Source organism: Vulpes vulpes, chromosome 13 (genome assembly GCF_048418805.1).
Source record: "Vulpes vulpes isolate BD-2025 chromosome 13, VulVul3, whole genome shotgun sequence".
Taxonomy (NCBI): domain Eukaryota; kingdom Metazoa; phylum Chordata; class Mammalia; order Carnivora; family Canidae; genus Vulpes; species Vulpes vulpes.
Genome location: NC_132792.1, coordinates 119,629,583 through 119,647,346, shown reverse-complemented (window position 1 = coordinate 119,647,346; position 17,764 = coordinate 119,629,583). Strand labels below are relative to the sequence as shown.

General features: G+C 57.6%; 1 protein-coding gene across 2 annotated transcripts; it reads left to right on the top strand.

Annotated features, from left to right (window-relative positions):
• The first annotated feature begins 249 nt into the window (after positions 1-249).
• On the top strand, positions 250-11,623 carry LOC140594972 (SLAM family member 9-like). 2 transcript variants are annotated; one of them, XM_072732603.1, is made up of 6 exons: positions 250-529; positions 5,042-5,434; positions 6,571-6,867; positions 8,372-8,507; positions 8,702-8,787; positions 9,034-11,623. In XM_072732603.1, the coding sequence occupies exons 1-5, from the start codon at positions 403-405 to the stop codon at positions 8,727-8,729; spliced, it is 981 nt and encodes a 326-aa protein (XP_072588704.1). In that variant the 5' UTR covers positions 250-402; the 3' UTR covers positions 8,730-8,787; positions 9,034-11,623. The 2 variants fall into 2 exon arrangements, with proteins under 2 accessions (XP_072588704.1, XP_072588703.1); XM_072732602.1 differs by having other exon boundaries at positions 371-529; positions 9,055-11,623.
• Positions 11,624-17,764: the final 6,141 nt, after the last annotated feature.

The window sequence follows — 17,764 nt, the reverse complement described above, 5'->3', positions numbered from 1 at the left end:
AGCTATGCCCTGTGTATGGGGGCAGGGCGGGCCCTAGGGGGCAGACAGAGCCCTTGGGGCCGGCAGGAGGGACAGCAAGTCCAGAGCCTGAGGGGGAACACGAAGACACAGGTCAGGGGCCCTAGGGGTGCAGACTGGGGAGGTGAGACCACCAGGCTGCTTGTGAGCACAGGGTTGGGTCTCCCCTGCACTGGGGCTCCTAGATGGGGCTGTTCCTACATTTGCTCTGCAATGATCTCCTGAGCCCACTGCAGGAGCTGAGATAACAGGAGAGACCTGAATGGGCTAATCTACTGGACAGTGAGGTCCCAGGGCTAACAGTTAGCCCCGCCCTAGGGGTGCAGAGTAGCTTAAGGGCTCTTCTGAGACCAGCTTTTCAACTTCTCTTGCATTTGAGTGCTGATGATTCCTCTGCAACCTCATAGACCTGGTGGAGTCAGCAGGAGGCAGCCTGCCATGGGCCCCTGCTCAGAGGACCCCCACTTGGGCAGGGCCTCCTGGCTCCTGGGACTCACCAGCCTCCTCCTCAGTGAGTGGCCCGGGCTCCCGGGGAGGGAGGACCACCGGGCGGGCAGGGAGGCAGGAGCTGCGGGGCTGTCTGGTGTCTTTGCAGAGGAGCAGAGGAAGCAGCCCTGAGATATGGAGCACACGCGGTGCGTCTCCTTTCCAGGCCCGGGTGGGGGGAGCGGAATGAACACAGGAGCTTCTGGCGGAGGCCAGGCTGGGAGCCCTGACCCTGGCTGCCTGGCTGCTGGACAGAACTCCCAGCAGGGGTGAGGCCAGGGGGGCCAGCAGACTCCTGAGGAGCGGGATGGAGGAGACCAAGCAGGGGCTTCGGGGACCCAGGGTGGGGACGGGCACCCCCTGGCCTGCGATGCTCAGGGGATCGGGCAGCTCCTGCAACTGCTGTACCCGGGCAGAGCTGACCCAGACCCCAGGGCTGAGCTGGAGAAGAAAGCAGGTGTCCTCTGGCTCCTGGGGCGACATGACCCCTGACTATGGTTACATTCTGTTGGCAAAGGAAGGAAAGGCGGCCTCCAGAATTCAAGGGGTCTGTGCCCCTGCTGCTTGTGAGACTGTGCCTGGAACAGGAAACTGAGGACAGGGGCTCCTGGTGGGGGTGCCCTGGGGGGTCAGGAGGGAAGCAGAGGGGGCCCTGAACTGGTCTGAAGGAACACTAGTGCTAACCAGAGTGGGATTTTCCAGTTCTTACGTCATCAGACCACCTGCTTCTGTGCAACAAAGGAAATAAGAACAAACGACAAAAAACTAAGATCTGGAGAATTGTGAATTCTCAGACAGTTTGGATGATTTTATTGCTTGTAATGTTTGTTTGAGTGTACGAGCCCCTCTGTGATCTGCTCAGGTTCTTGGGAAATTCTGGAATCACGGGGCATCTGTAAACAGGGTGTTTACCCATTACAAACTTAGCTTTGCAGGACATTGAGATCCTTTACGGAAATATCTTTCTGTCAGTAACATGTGGGCTTTCTCTCTTTTCTGTTTTATTTAACTGGAGACATGAGAAATGATATTAAATTCTGTTTTAATTCCTCTGGGTTGTAAATTTGATAAAGAGAAAGAAAGAAAGAAAGAAAGAAAGAAAGAAAGAAAGAAAGAAAGAAAGAAAGAAAGAAAGAAAGGAAAGAGAGAGAGAGAAAGAAAGAAAGAAAAAGAAAGAAAGAAAGAAAGAAAGAAAGAAAGAAAGAAAGAAAGAAAGAAAGAAAGAAGAAAGGAAGAGAGAAAGAAAGAAAGAAAGGGAAAGAGAGAGAAAGAGGGAAAGAGAGAGAGAAAGGAAGAAAGATGGAAGGAGGATGGAAGCAAGGAAGGAGGGAAGAAAATGAACACATTTTTATTTTGATGCTGAAAATTAAATTCCATCTTACTGAAATGAACTCTGACCCTCGAGCGCACAGCCACCCGCCCCCGGCCTCTGTCCTCTCTGGGATCAGCACCTGTTGCAGGTCTGAGAGCTCTGGAGCCTCCTCCCGTCCTGAGTGGGCTTCCAGCTTCCTCAAGCTGAGGCTCCCCGCCAGGTTCTGGGCAGCCCCTCCCCTGAGCCTGAGGGCTGACCTCCTCTCTCCCGGGTTCCCCCCTTTCTAGCAGGTGCCAGATAACCCGAAACTCCCCAACGCGCTTACCCTGAGAAAGTCCCCCAGGTATTGGAGGCTCTTCTCCCAGGACAATAGCTGGGGCATGAAATCCAGACTGCTCAGACCTGCTGACCAGACAGCAGTGCTGGGAGGGAGGAGCTCCAGGACAGGGCAGGGGAGGGGGAGGGTGCAGGACAAGACAGGAGGAAACATGGGTGTGGGGACAGGGAATCCAGCTCCAGGTCTGGCTCTGCTCTGTGTGACCTGCACAGGTTCACCCCAAGAGAGCCTCTCCTCTGAGAAAGGTCCCCTGGAAGCCCCTCCAGCTGTGATGTCCTGGGACTAGGTGTCTCCCCCTGGCCGGGACTGTCCTGGGGGTTCCCCAAGCCTCTGCTCCCTGTTGTCCTCCTGTCCTGTCCTAGTCCCAGGTCTGACAGGGGCTGACACCCAGGGAACCTTTTTGGGACCCTAAGAACTTAGAGCCCAGGCCTCTTTGGGTCACATCCTCAGCCCTCCAAGGAGAGAGGGGTGAGGTCTCCAAGGCTCCCTGACAATCCCCTGGCCCTCTGCTGTCCCTGCCTCTGCTCCTGAGTGGGCTGTGCTGACACCTTGAAGGAGCCAGACTGCTCCCAGTGTGGGGACCTAGGGGTGCTCTCATACCTGGTGACAGGGATGTGACAGGGGCCATTGAAGCCAGCAGCTGTGTATACAGGTACAACTTTACTCTCAGGAAGGCCCTGGCTTGCTGTGACTCCTCGACGCCTCCTGTGGGATTGTTCCATGGGTGTCTAGACCCGAGGGCCCATCCCTGATCTCAGGAGGACCCCACACAGGGGCCACTAGGGGGACACCTTGACTCCAGTCTGGGACCTGGGAAGTCCAGGCAGATCCATGGTTGCTTGGTCAAGAGTTACCATCATGGTCACGAAAACAGCCCACAGGGGTGGGAAAGCTTCCTTCCCTGAAATCCTAGCACTCCTCCTGTGAGGGCAGCACTGCGATGATGTCCTCATCCCAGAGGGAAGGCTAAGGGTAGGGAGGTCACAGGACCGTGCACGTCCACAGGCTCAAGGGAACAGAGGACATGGTCTCCCTCCTCCTGGATCCTCCCGTCCAGGCTGCTGACCGCCCTGCTGCACTAGAATAGACCTCCTGGTCAGAGACCCAGACACACTCCCCGTGAGTCAGGTTCACACACCAACAGTGATATGGAGAAGGTTCTAGAAGGAAACAAGAGGGAATTAGGAACACCCATGTGATGGGGGGTGATCTTTTTATACAAGATTAAACCAGGAAACTTAAAATGGTTCATACGTTTAGCTTCAAGGGACACTTGCAGGCCCAATAGCTCAGAGAGAAAGTTGAAAAGCAAACTGGAAAATTTTTCTATACCTTGTGATGGGAAACAGGCTAACTTTCTTAAAATAAGTCTCGGTCATAGAAACTATTAGGAAAAATCCAAGCAGAGGCCAAGGATATGAGCAGAAAGCTGACAGCCGCCAGAAAAGATCAGCAGTCGGAGGGCATGGTGACCAGGCTCAGGTTCAGGAGAAATGCTCGGTACAATATCAGGTGCTAGACTTTTCTCTCATCCATTTGGCAAAGGGTGAGAAGTTAGATCCTGGGTGTTGGGGTGGGGGGAGCTAAGGATTATGGGGACGAGTGCAGCTGGGGCCACTCTCAGGTGCCTGGAGCAGGAGACCTCAGGGACTGAGATGCTGGGACCGGGGATCCCGGGCTCGGGGGGCAGGTGGACCAGCTGCCTGTACAATCCGCAGCAGCCGGGCCCTGGGACGGTGACGACAACCATCAGGAAACACTCACTGCGGGTGCTTTGGACCTGTGGTCACAGGGAACCCGAGCAGGAGCCTCATGGACACCCACAGCTCTGTCCCCGAGGTTCCCTGGTGGGTCCTCAAGGCTGAGACAGTTGAGGACGTCGCCCAAGGTGCTCAGCCAGTAAGGGGCAGGCCTGCACTGGAGCCCAGGCCTGTCTCACTCCTGAGCTCGCGCCTGCAGGTCCTGCTGCCCAAGAGCCCAGGCTGGATCCCCAGACATTGCGCTGGGTCCACATGGGGTGGGGGCCGCGCTGCCTGGGCTCTTGGGGCTGCCGAAACAAGAACCTGTGGATTAGGCGGCTTAAAGGCCAGACTCCTCCTGTCTCCCGGTTCTGGAGGCTGAGAGTCCAGATCGAGGTTTGGCCAATTCAGGTTCAGGTGAGACGGATGGAGCGCCGTGCTCTGGGGACCCATGGCTTGGGGTCCTGACCTGCTAAGAGGACCTGGTAGCAGTATCACCTTCCTGTTCCAGTGGCCGCGTGTGGCCGTGTCGGGGTTCCTCCTGCACCCCAGGGCATGGCCTCTACAAGACTGCATGTCAGCACCAGACCTCTTCCTGCACAGGGTGTCAGAGGGCAGTGAGTGTGGATGGAGAGAACAGATGGGGAGCCCCAGGAGGCTGAGGCGGAATCACCTGTCAGCGTCAGGGCTGGCCTGAGTCAGGAACAGAGAAGACACCTGTCCTGGGACCTATGGCTTGGTGCATAAGGGGTGCTGGGCCCCAAGTGGGATCCCCAGGCCTGGAGGGAAGCCACAGGGACTGGGTCAAGGCCAGGAAGGGAATCCTCAACCCTGTGAGCGACTCCCTACTACAGAAATGCTCTCAGTAGGGACTGAAAATGTGCCAGACCTATTGTCAGAGTCCCATGCACTTCTTCCTTCTGCCATTGGGGATCAGGACCCTGGAGGTGAGCGAGGTCACATGACCTGGTCAAGGGGACGCTGCCCTGGGACAGGAGTGATTCCAGCATCGCTTCACACTCATGCACTCTCCTGCCTTCCAGGAGTCACGGAGCACATGGGAGGGATTTCATGGCAAGATGGGTTCTGGGCTTTTCTCCTTCATTCCTCCTGGAAAACCACCCTCATTTCCTGTGCCCTCTGCCCTAGGCGTCTGCAGCACTGGCACCCAGGGTTCTGCAGCCCATGGTTCTGGAGTTGAGGATTCGGGAAACCCTGTTTCTCTGAATCGGATGCAAGGAGCTTCTGTGTTGTTTCAAGTGCTCAGAAACCCAGACTTGCCTGCAGGAGTCCAGCTGGAGAAGATGACCTGGGGGATGTCCTCTGGGGCAAACTACACAATCCTGCTGCAGGTCTCCCCTGGGGCACGCGATCCAGAATGGGTCAACTGCCAGGACAAGTTCCAGAAGAGGGTCCGTGTGCTCAACATGACGACCCTGAGGATGAACAACCTGACCCTGGAGGACACTGGGCTGTACCGGGCTCGGGGCTTCTACACGAGAGGAAGACAATACGACCAGGATTTCCACCTGACTGTGTATGGTGTGTAGGCCCCTCCCCCAGCCCCAGAGCTCACCTCCTTCCTCTGTCCCTGGAGGGTCCCTGAGCCCTGTTCACAGGGTTCCCCCCAGACCCCAGCCTTCAGACTCTCTCTTCTCCCCTGGAATCAGATGCAGGGTGTTCACCACAAATGCAGGCAGAGCTGACAGTCACCCCAGAGATGGAATCACTTTGGTGCTTCGGGAGGGGAACCCCTGTGGGGGGAAGTGGGGATTTTGCCTTAACACTACTGTCCCCACAGGACTCAGGATCCTCAGGCTGTCCCTTAGCTGTCTGTGCTGCTGGGACAGGTGAGGACACCTCAGGGGCTCACCACACCCCACCTGAGGGTCCTACTGTGCTGTTGGGCAGGAGTCAGACCCCAGAGCCTGTGCCCTGAGGTCCGGGTATGGACAGGGCTGTGCTCCTCTCTGGAGGCTCCGGAAGAATCCATTTCTTTTACTGACCCCCTTCTGGTGACACCTGCACGGCCCCTTCCTCCACCAGCACAGCCAGCACTGCTGGGATGAGTCCTGCAGAGGGAGCATTGCAGCCTCAGTCCGAGATTTGCAAGCCCTATTAGGAGTCTGTCCCTTATCCTCTGGCTGAACCAAAAGTTCGGTGCATGTTACCACCATACTCGGGGAGGCCATTTCTAGGGACCACACTGTGTCCCCACCATGGTCTCTCCCTCTGAGAGCCTAGGCTGATCTCTGGGCTCCCAGATATGGCCAATGGCCTTCTGCACCACGGGCTGTGAGGTCCCGGGAAACACCCAAGTGGGAGAAGCAGGGGAGCGTCTAGACCAAGACAAACCCGTCTATTAAAAATCTCCTTCTTCTAGAGGACACAACACTTTCTTAGAATTAATGGGGATGGGTAGGTGGGCCCAACAATTATTTACTCGTGGGAGATTTTTAAGACTTGATCAATCAGTAAAATAACAAAAGGTTGAACTCACTAGCTCCAACCTTATGGCACCTGTTGTATATTTGGTCACTTCTGGGTCATCTGTAAAATACGTTCACCATCCTGAGGGGGAGGAAGCCAGAGCTTCAGAGAGATTCCGCAGGACAAAGCCTGAGCTGCGATGTACTCTAACCACCTGCCACTCTGTCCTCTTGTCCTTCCGGCCCCAGAGCCCCTGCCCCTTCTCCAGATCAGGACCACGAATCTGTCCATCACCCCAGGCTGGTGCAACGTCACTGTGCAGTGTGACACCCCAGGAACCAGGGAGGACCTGATCATGTCCTGGGAGAGCAGGGGACTCCCCAGGGAGCTGGAACAGGGAGGAGCCCCAGGACCAGCCCCCAACCCCTGGACCCTGGCTCTGAGCCTGCCCCTGAGCCAGCGCAGCGCCAGCCTCACCTGTGTGCTCAGCAACCAGGTGGACCAGAAAACTGCCACCTTGGACCTTGGGGACATCTGTGGTCACGGTGAGTCATCCTGCAGAGGGGAGGGACTCCTGGGGCTCAGGCAGCCCTGGGTGAGGGTTCTCAGGTCTGTCCTCTTGTTTATGGCACCACCTGCCACCTGGTCACCCCATCCAGAGTCTGGCAGGCATATGCACTTGCTTTTGCCCTTGGGTGTTGCTCCCGGGCTCCTCTACTCCCACCCTCACCCCTGCTGGTCCAGGAAGCACCGAGCAGGGACCTCTGCCCACCCTCACCCATCATTCCCTGTGTGTCCAGGATGGTTTTCAGGAGGGGAGTCGGGGGGTGTCAGGGGTCTGTGCCAGGGGTCTATGCCACCAGCAGGGGTGTGAATCAGTGACTCCCTCAGGATTCGGGCCGGGGGCTCCTCTGCTCGATTCTGGGCTCACGGACAACATCACCCCACCCGCTGGCCTGGGTCCCAGATGGGCCCTGCTGTCCTCAGCCCCCAGCCTCTGGTCAGGATCCTCCCTCTGCCCTCAGCCCGTCCAGGTCAGGATCCTCACTCCCCCTACTCCTATCCAGGGACCCCTTGGCTCCAGCTGGCTCTGGGCCCTGACACCCGAGCAGTCCCCGGGGCCGCCGCTGGAGGCAGGTCCAGCATGAAGAGAGTTTGACCCGGAGTCTGGGCCTCAGGGGCTCAGGCCCCGCAGGAGCTGCTGCCGTCCTGCCCTCATACCTGCCTCCTCTCAGGAGCCCCCAGGGGCCCCCACACTGAGAGTGAGGCTCTGGGCCAGGATGAGCCTCCTCTACAGCCCCAAGCCCTGGATGGCAGCGGCCACATCTGCTTCTCCTGTGAATTCCTGTCCCTGCTCGGCCCCGGGCTGTTTGCTCACAGTCCGTGTTTCCCTGAGTGAATGAGTGACCCGGTGCCCCGTGTGCCCCCTTGGCCCTCCCCCTTCCTCCACCAGCTGCTGGGGCCCTGCTGCCTCAGTATCCCTGATCCCAGGGGAGCTCATCGCTCAGGGACACACTGGACCCTATGGAAAGAGGCCCCTGCCTCCCTCTATCCTCCTACCTGGCTCCTCCCTCTTGGTCCCCTCCCACCTGCCCCAGTGGGTGCTGGAGCTCCAGGGCTGGCAAGGTGCCCCCCTCCCTGTTCATGGCCCTCCTTCCTGGAAGGCCGCACCCACCCTGCCTGTCTGCTCCCTGCACTCCTCCCTCAGGTCGAGGTTTCCCATCACCTCCTCCAGGAGGCCCTCCCTGACCACGTGTGTACAGGCTGGGAGCTCCTATGCCCTGGGATGGCTCTGGCTGGCTCCTTCTGGCACCTTCTCACCCTCCTCCCACTGAGGTGTCCTCAGGGGTGGGCACCATGTCCTGTTCCTCTCAGCACCCGGGCCTCAAGCAGGAGCTCGGGAAGTGTTGAGTGAAAGCACCTGCCATGCTGCTCCCTCCTCAGCTTCTGAGCAGGTGCCTTCAGACATGTCCACGTACGTGCTGGGCAATGGGCGTCTGTCCTTCTCTCTGTCCTTAACTTTCTCCATCTCTCTGTGGAGGGAAGCAGATCCACAGGGACAGGCTGATGCCTCTCAACTCCCCACCATCCTGCGGGTTGTTGTGGTCCTGCTGCTGATCCTGGGAGCTGGACTGTTCCTCTGGAGGACACGAGTGAAGAAGAGCCTGGAGCCTGGGAGAGGCAAGTTGCACTTCTCCTCCCCGGGCCCACACACCTCCCTCCCCTGGACCCTGGGCTCCCTTCCTCCTGCAGTTACTGCTCAGGGGATGTCCCTGCAGGAGGCTGGTGGGGGTGGCCATGGCCTTAGGATCATGGAGGGGAGGGAATAGGGTTTCAGGGCTCACACTCCGGCTCCCTGTGTTTATGACCCAATTGCAGGGTCGCAGGAGGAGCACAGGGACCCTGATGGTGGCATCCACTATGCAGAGCTGAGCCAGCAGGGTTCTGGAGACAGCAGGGACCAGGTGAGGCTGGGAGAGGGGGCAGCCTGAGTCCTCCCACATCCCTGTGTGCCTGGGTATGTGCTTGTCAATCCTCTTCATCCACAGGGTCTGACCTCGACGCCCTTGGAACTCTTTCCAGACAACACAGTATTAGTTACGAAATACACCTCAGGGCCCATGCAGTGTTGAGTGATTAGGGGAGGACATCTCAGCAGCACTGGGTCTGGGGGGGTCCCTCTGAGCCTCTCTGTCCCTCTGCTGTTACAGGACCCTCTGTCTGCATTCCAGGGTAGGGGTGCAGCTCGTCTAAAAGGGGAGACGCCCCTCACTACTGTCTACAGTGAGGTCCGCAGGCCAGACGTGGCCATGATGAGGATTTAATTGGAAGAGCAGGAGAATCCGGCCCTCTGGGGACACCTGTCTTGGGAGCATGATGCCTGCGGCTCTGGTCTCACCTCTTCCTCCTCTGACTGCTCTGGTGAGGGACTGGATAGTCCAAGCATCAGTTAGTGTCTATGCTAAGTGGTTCTGCACACGTTCACCATGAGACACACACAGTGGTAGAGCAAGCAGGAAACTGAGTCAGTGTATTGGTACCAACATGTTCCAGGTCGGCTCAGCCTCAGCCTGGACACCCATGGATGGACTCTGCCCTCCTCCTCATCTATAGGACAGCAAACTACCTTCAGATCCTCGCCCCCTGGACGCACCACTGTGACTCACAGCCTCCCACCTGGACAGTCTGAACAGCAGCCCGCGGTCAGGCTGGGCCGAGAGCTATTCAGAGACGCGATGCCTCCGCGGCAGTCAGCGCCGGCCGAGTGCTGCTCTGTGGCCCGCACTGCTCTGACCTCGTGCAGGCTGGGACCTCCCGGGCCTCGTGCACGCGCCATGACATGGGGGTCTTGTGCGCAGGGTCGGGTCAGTAGAAGGAGGCCTTGGAGGCTGACTCTGGAGGCCGCGCAGCTGGGAGCGCTGGGCCGGGACCCAGCCCGGGGATCGGGGCTCCAGGGCACGGCTCCCCAGCCCTTGGCTGTCTGTCCCAGGTCCTGGCAAAGCTCCCTTCTGTCCTGTCCTGCTGCAAATGGCAGAGCCTCCTACTGTTCAGGAAGAAGTAGAAGTTTCTGGGTCCTACCAGTTAGCTTTTAACAGGCTGTGTTGATTGACACCTGCCTCCCTCCTCCTGCCCCGGGGAGGATGCTGAGGTTCTGGGGTCTCAGTAGGACTTTTCCCTACACTCTAGGGACCTTCTCTGGGGACATGCCATCTTTGAACTCCTCCTCAGAGCAGAGTAACTTTTTAGAAGTTTTTTTTTTAATGCTGTTTGATATAGTAAAACAGCCAGAGGTGAAAGAGGAAAACAGATGACAGGTGTGCCCTGTAGCCGGGGCCCAGCCACAGCCTGAGGCAGGGGACGGAGGCTTGAGGACACGAGAGGAGCCGAGTCCCCGGGAAGGCCAGAGCCCGTGGTCCCCGAGAGCTGCGCCCTGACCGTCCACCTTAGAGGGCTGCAGGAAGGGAACCTCAATGGCTCCACGATGCAGACAAACCCAGGGGATGAGACCTGAGGCTCCATAAATCTCTCAGTGGATCAGTCCTTCCACTGCGCCCCCATCCAGGTGCAGTGGGGGGACCCAGGAGCCTCGGGCACCTCCACTCCCTCTGCCAGGTCGCTCCCTTCTGAACCTCCACGTTCGAGGGCATCAGTGGGATGGACCGATGCTGGGTCCTGGTCGACTCTCCTCCAGCAGAGACTCTCTGAGCCTGTAAAGTTCCTGCTTCCTGACTTGGTTTGCAGAAGTGAACAGATGGAGCGTGTGTGAGGATGCACCTGTCCTCTGCTTGCTTCCCCGTGTCAGCTGCGCCGGTGCTGCTCACCAATGCTGCTCGCGCCCAGGGGCGGCCTTAGTCTCAGCGCTTCTCCCACAGGAGCCTGCGGGCAGCCTGAGGGCGGAGAGAGGCCTGCCTGGGCCCGCGGGCTCTGGGCCCGATGGCCTTTCTGTCCCTCAACACTGACACACGAGACTCTTTCCGGAACACGACTTGGTGTCAAGCAGAATATGGCAGTGCTGGCTTCATGAGTAACTCATTATTTTAAAGATTTTATTTATTTGTGTGAGAGAGAGAACAAGCATGTGGGGGTGAGGAAGAGGGAGAAGCCGACTTCCCCTGAGGGGAGAGCCCAACACAGGGGGCTGCATCCCAGGACCCTGGGATCATGACCTGAGCTGTAAGCAGATGCTTAACCGACTGAGCCACCCAACCACCCCACCTTGATGAACTGATTTTTACTAAAAATCAAAGTTGACAAATAATCACAGTTGGATAACTCATTGCTTGTCTACCCACAAGTGCCAGGACACTAACTTAAGAACAATGTACTTAAGAAATGAGAATAATTTACTTAAGAAACAAAATGTCATTTATTATTATATTTTTCCCATTGAAATGTATCACTATAAATTAGAAGTTTTTATAAATGAAAAAATCAAAATTTACTGAACTGAGGTACTGTGGTTTATTTCAAAGGATAAATTCTAGGGTTCTTGGCTGGCTCAGTTTGTAGAGCATCTGACCCTTGATCTCAGGGTTGGGAGTTCAAGCCCATGGTCGGTCTGAAGCCATTTTAATTAATTCATTAAAGGATGGGGCACCTGGGTGGTTCAGTAGATTAAGTGACTGACTTCATCCAGTCATTCTCTGAAATCTGGGTTTCACGTCTGCACTGGGCTCCCCACTCAGGAACGGTCTACTTGTCCCTTCCCTCTCCCCCTCCCCCTACTGTACTCGCTCTCTCTCTCTCTCTCTCCCCCCACCCTATCGTCCTTAAATAAATAAATAAAATCATTAAAAACAATTAAAGAGTAAGTTTTAAAACAATCAAATGTAATATATTACATCACATCATCGTATTAAAGTGTAGGTCCTTAAGGGTCTGTGAGGAAGCAGCCCTGGACATATGTGTGCTCGTGTCCTCCAGGCAGGACCCAGGATTGCTGGCAGAAGCCTCCAGAATGCAAGCTCTCCCCCAGCCTTTCATGGGATTGGACTGGGTCCTCCTCCTGTATGTTTCGTGTGTCCAGAAGTGCACGTGGAGCATGAACGCCAGGAGCCTGGATCCTATAAGGACTGTGGAGCCAACACGTTCCCTCTAGTGGCTGTTCTCAGTTTTCCTGAGAGCTGGAACTCATCCCTGTTCAGAGTGAAGAGTCTCTTCTGTAGTCTGTATGTCCTCGCCTCATAAATTACTTCATATGAGAGAGACAGACAGACACAGACAGACCCGCAGGTGCACCTGTCACCTGCCTGCTGGGGGAGCTCCTGCCTGCGCCTTCACTACCTTGTTGGTCTCTGGAAATTCCCTCAGTCCCATCTTGTCCTGACCCTCGGCCACCTGCCTCTTCTCTGATCATGCAGTTCCCTGCTCAGCACCCAACATCACTGTGGGGACCCTACTGTCTCCTGCCTCAGGGGGTTTTGTCTGGAGGATGAAATCCTGCCTCAGTGGCACCCCATCCTCTGCTGGTTAGCACCAGGTCCACAGTTCCCCCCTCCCCACACTCCCTTCCTGGGTGACCTGCACGAACCCCAGGGCTCTAGGGAGCCTGGCTGTGCTGAGACCACATCTCCATCCCTGACATGATCCCCACACACATCCGCCTCATGAACTTCTGCTCTTCAAAGCCAAAGTGACCACGTGGCACACCCCGTTCCTGACCTCCATCTCCTCAACCCAAACCTGTTCCTCCCCAGGCTTTACTGGTATTTACTGCTCAGTCCACCCACAGTATCCTCCCAGATGCCTCAGCGAAACACCTGGATGTCACGCTGGATTCATCTTTTCCTCCACCCTGGGTCTGAACCTCCAGCAAGCCCTGGTTCCCTTGTCCACCCTTCTGTCTGGTCACTGAGCCTCTATCACTGCACCTGTCCCAGGACATAATCCCTGAGCTCCCTCCTCCCACTCCGGTCTGTTTTACTTCACCTATTGGGCAGGAGGGAAGCTGGTGCTCACTGGGTTAGGACACGGGTGGCAGGAGCAGGAGGCCTTCTCTGGCAGGACATCTGGGAGCTGGGCGGTGGGAATGCGAGGAGCAGAGTTCAGCAGGCAGGACCCCTGAGCCGGGCCTGGAGTCTAGAACACCTGACAGGGTAAGTCTGGGCAGAAACTGAGGCCCTTCTTCTCTGGTGACGCCTGTGGAGGAATCCCAGGGTATTCTGGGTGCGGTGAGGTTCCCACATCTAGCTGAGTGTCCAGAGGAGGATTGTCCCAATTCCACACCAAAGCTTGTGGAAGCAGAATGGGCCTCACATCAGCACATCTGCATCTGCACCCACTGCCTGGAGGCCCGTGTGGAGCCTGAGGACACAGGATGGAAAGTCTGTCCTTGGACTCAGGGCCTGGATTTCCTGGGGAGGCCCCTGACGTCACCTCCAGGCAGTCAGAGACCCACAGTCTGGGAGGAGGGAGGTCGTGGTCCTGCTGCTGGTGTGTGTGTTCATGATGCTCACGGGGCCTCTGACCCGGATCTGCCCACATTCCTGGCACCCGGGGGCCAGTTTTCCTGGCCTGAATATGGGTCAGCGTGGTTGGCTCTGTCTCCCTCCTGTGGGCTTTCCTGGGGCTCCCCTCTACCCTCTGGACTTGTTCTCAGGATGACAGACCAGAACCTGGCAGCTGCTGAGTCATGCTGTCACCCAGGTGTTCAGACACCTGTCCTCAGAGCCCTGTGACCCACCATCCCCACACTCAGGGGGGCCACACTCTGGCCCTGGATCAGGGAGCTGGATGGGGACGTCGAGGGACAGGGCTGTCTCTCCTCTGTCCTGCTGGCTCCCCTCCCCCATGTGAGGGTCCCACCTCCCTGACCCCCTGGAGGCCTGTGAGGAGAGGCCTGGACCCAGCAAGGAGTCCTGGGGCTCCCTCCCTCCGCCATGCCTCCTACAGGCTGTCACTCCTGGGGAACATTCATGCATAAGGAGCCTGTTTTCTCATTTGCAGTGAACTCAGGTCCCTTGTAGGGCAGCTGCTGACACCCCTGGAGGCGCTCATGCAGACTCTGGAGCAGGAATCCCCCCGCCCCAGAGGAGCAGCCTCTCTGGTCACAGCTGCCTGGGCCTCCTTCAGGAGCAGAGACCCAGCCACAGGGCCTGAGCCACATGTCCTCCCATGCCTGCATCTCCGTCCCTCCTGGTGTCCCTGTGCATCCAGCCCCTCACCCCCAAGGGTAATCCCTCAGGCCTCCTGGAGCCACCTTCCTGCTGAGATCCCGAGTCCACCTGTGCTGCTCTTCCCTGGATGAAAGCAAATGCCCAGGAGCCTCTGGATGGAGGCTCTACGCCCTCCCCTGAAGGGATGTGCGAGCCTGTGGGTCCCTCCAGGACAAAGACTTTGCTTCCTGCCTCTGCTCCCCCCGCCCCGCGTGCACACAGTAGGCGCTCCCGCCCTGTGCCTGCAGGTGAGCTGAGCTGGGAGGCTTCTTGGCAGGACGTCTCCACGGCAGTTGGGTCGGCGGCCGCCAGGTGGCGCTGGTGCCCGGTGCTCAGGGCGGGAGTGGGGTGGGGTCCGGTGGCTGGGAGGTGCTCAGGGAGGCCTGGGGGCTCAGGTGCTGCCCGGAGGGCGGGGCCACGGAGCCTCTCCCTTGGCTCCTACACCACCAGGGGGGGCCCCGGGTGGGGAGCGCCAGGGTAACTGGGAGGGGTCACAGGTGGACAGGGGACGGCGGTACAGACATAAAGGTGCAGTCAGGAGCTCAGGATGAGGAGCCCAACTGGAGGGTAGGAGCCCAGGGGAGCCATCCAGGTGGAGGTTCTGATGTGTAGGAGGGGTGCTGGCTCACAGTTAGGGCGGGGTCTGGGGGCCTGCCTGTAATGGGCTGGGTCCGGGATGTTTGGGGCTGGGAGTGGGCTGGGGTACCATTGGGAATGGGGGAACCCTTGAGATTCCTAAGTCTGAGACCAAGCTCTGGATGCAGGTATCTGAGTTGAAACAGCCTCAGGAGGACAGAGGAGCCCCCTCAGTCCTTGACACTGACCTAGAGACCAGTGGACAGAGCACTTGGGGACTGGGGTGGGACAGGCTTTCCTGGGGTGGCAGGCATTCAGGGACACATGTGGCCCTGAGAGAATTCTGGACCCTGGGCTTTGAGCAGTCCTTGAGGTACCGAGAACACTGCCCAAGTCAGCAGCACAGCGCAGTCCCCAGTGAGCTGCATGTCACCCTGTCCCTCCCTGTGGATTCAGCTCTCTGGGCTGGCTTTCTGTTCTGAGGAGTGGGCGGTCACCAGGTCAGGCAGGTGGAGACACTCTGGGAGGAGGGACACGACCTGGGGACCCTGAAGAATCCCCCCCTGCCTGGTCCCCACATGAGCGCTCAGAGCTGTGACCCCTCCTGACCTCCCCTCAGGGCTCTGTGACCCTGGGCAAGTCACCCAGCCTCTCTGTGCCTCCTTCTGCTGAGTCCAGTGTGGTCGCTGATGGGACTGACCTCATCAAGCTGCTCACAGAGTTAAATGCAAATCCACAGGAGTCGGTGCCTGCTTTATGTCCTCACAAGTCATACCTAATTTATAGAGGGGGTCCAGGGGCCTGGCTGGCTCCGTCAGGAGAGGGGGTGATTCTAGATCTGGGTGGTGGGTTCGAGCCCACACTGGATGTAGGGCCTCCTTCAATAAAAGGAGTCTGAAGCTGGCAAACTTAAATTTTAAAAAATCATTGCCACTGAGAAAATAACGTGTCCTGTGTTCCCTCTGGCAGGAGCTCCTGACGATGAAGCTCATGTTACATGATTGAAAGTGGGGGCAAGTGTTTCCAGCACGGAGCCTCCATCCCACCGTGTCCGCAGCCCCCTGCTCCAGGGGAGCCCGTCCTATGTGCTCCCAGTTCCCAGGGGCCGCTGTGTTTTATCACAGCTACACCGCGTGGATGACCTGCTGCCTCAGGACTGTCTGTACCACTAGGTAACATCAATGCAAACGAGGGTCCTGATCTCAGAGATGGGGGCGAGGGGGACCTGTGCCCGAGGGTTCCCGTGGAGCGGGAGCCTGCACGCCTCCCCGAGGACAATCACTTGCAATATTAACTATTTCTTAGGGCATTTACCTCTATGTTTCTAAAAAAAATGGTTTTTAAAAAATAATGTTCTCACATAGTATTTGCAGATTAGTATTTTCAAATACTGAATTTCACATTCAGTATTTTCACCATGTACTTTCCATCAGAGAGATGAGGATTTCCTCTCTTCCATGCCTCTCTCTCACCCTCCTCCCGCCAACTAACAGATATACAGCCTATTTCTTGATCAAGGATAGCATCTTAATCTATTATTTTATTTTATTTTATTTTTTTAATCTATAATTTTAAAAGAGTTAAACTCTATAGTATTTATTACAGGCTCGACACTCTTCTGAGATCTGCAAGATCCCGAAGCCTGTAAGGGCAGAGCTGGGACTTGAGGCCAGATAGGTGGTCTCCCTCTGGAATCCCGGCTTTCCCCTCTGGCGATCCCACCTCCACAGCCTGTTTGTGGAGTGCTCACTATGGTACTCAGTGCTGGGCCCACAGGTGAACAAAATTAATTCCCAGCCCCAGGTACTTGTATTTAGGGGGAGACACTGGAAATAAACTAGGGACCAAGTAGATGTATAAGGCCAGGTGGTGGCCAGTGGGTGACCCAAGAGAAGCAGCATCAGGCAGGGGAGCTGCTGTTCGAGATGAGCCTCCCTGGGCAGGGGGTTGGTGGCAGAGGCTTAGCAGGTGCGAGCAGGAACCGTGTTGGTCCAGGAAGGACGCTGCAGGGAGAGGTGACAGGAACCACGGTGCGGAGCTGGGAGCCTGGCTGCTGGAGGAGCGGCCACAGGCTGGGCTGGAGGGGGTGATGGGGGAGAGGGGAGAGGGGTGGGGGAAGGCCGGAGCCCCGAGGATGCTGGGTCCTATCTAGGTGGGATGGGGGTGAGCAGAGCATCTGAGGGGCACAGGGGTGGGGTGTGAGGCCGGCAGGGAGGCCCCGGGGCTGTGTGTGGAGGACACCCTGCAGGGCCGCGTGGCCAGAGTAGGCCTGGGAGAGGACCCGGCACAGGGCTGCGGGGGGCTTGGCCTCGACTTAGAAGTGGGGGTTCTGGAGCTGAACCACTGGGCTTGGATGCGGCTCAGACACCCAGGCATCTTGACTTGCCACAGGGAGCAGCTTGTTCTTCTTTTCAGGACAATTTGATCTGTGCACATCCCCATCTGTCTTACCCGTGTCCGCTGAAGGACAGAGACTGTGAGGTCCCTGGGTCCATGAGGGATGGGGCTCTGGAGGGGGGCCTGAGGGGTTTGTGTCCCCTGCTCAGTGCTTTGCAGCAGTGTGATCGAGGAAGGACATTCCAGGCCTCCTGAGGTCCGGCTGGGGACACCCTGTCCTGGTGGCAGGCACAGCAGAGCTCACCCAACGATCACTGGCAACCCCACATTCTCTGGTCCCTGGCACTTAGCTGGGTCAGGGGACGAGTGCTGGCCAACAAGCAGGAGCAGAGACCCCATTACTCCTGGACAGATGCAGACATCCCAGGGCTGACTCCATTGTCTGCCTTCCCTGCTGGAGCCCCAAGGGTGCAGTTCCCAGGGGGTGGAGCCTCCTTTAGGGGGACAGGTCCCTCCCTCTATGGGGTGAAACCCCTGGACCTTAGACCCTGATCTCCTGGAGTGTGTGTGTGACAACAAGGCAGCCTAGCACAGCCTGACTGTGGGCGTGCCCGGGGAGGGGTGGGGACGGGGACCAGCTTCATCAGCTACTCAGCTCTCACCTTCTAGGGTGGGACCAGCCCTCCCTTGGCCCCTTGACACAGAGCAGATGCAGGTTCCCAGCTGGCACAGATCATAATCTAGGGGGGGGGGGGGCCTCGGCTGGTCATCAGGTTCAGGGCCTCTGGGACAGAAGTTCAGGTCCCAGGGGCTGGAGCTTCAGGGGACAGGGTCACCGGGAGGGTGTATCCAGGGTCCCTCGGGCACGGACTGA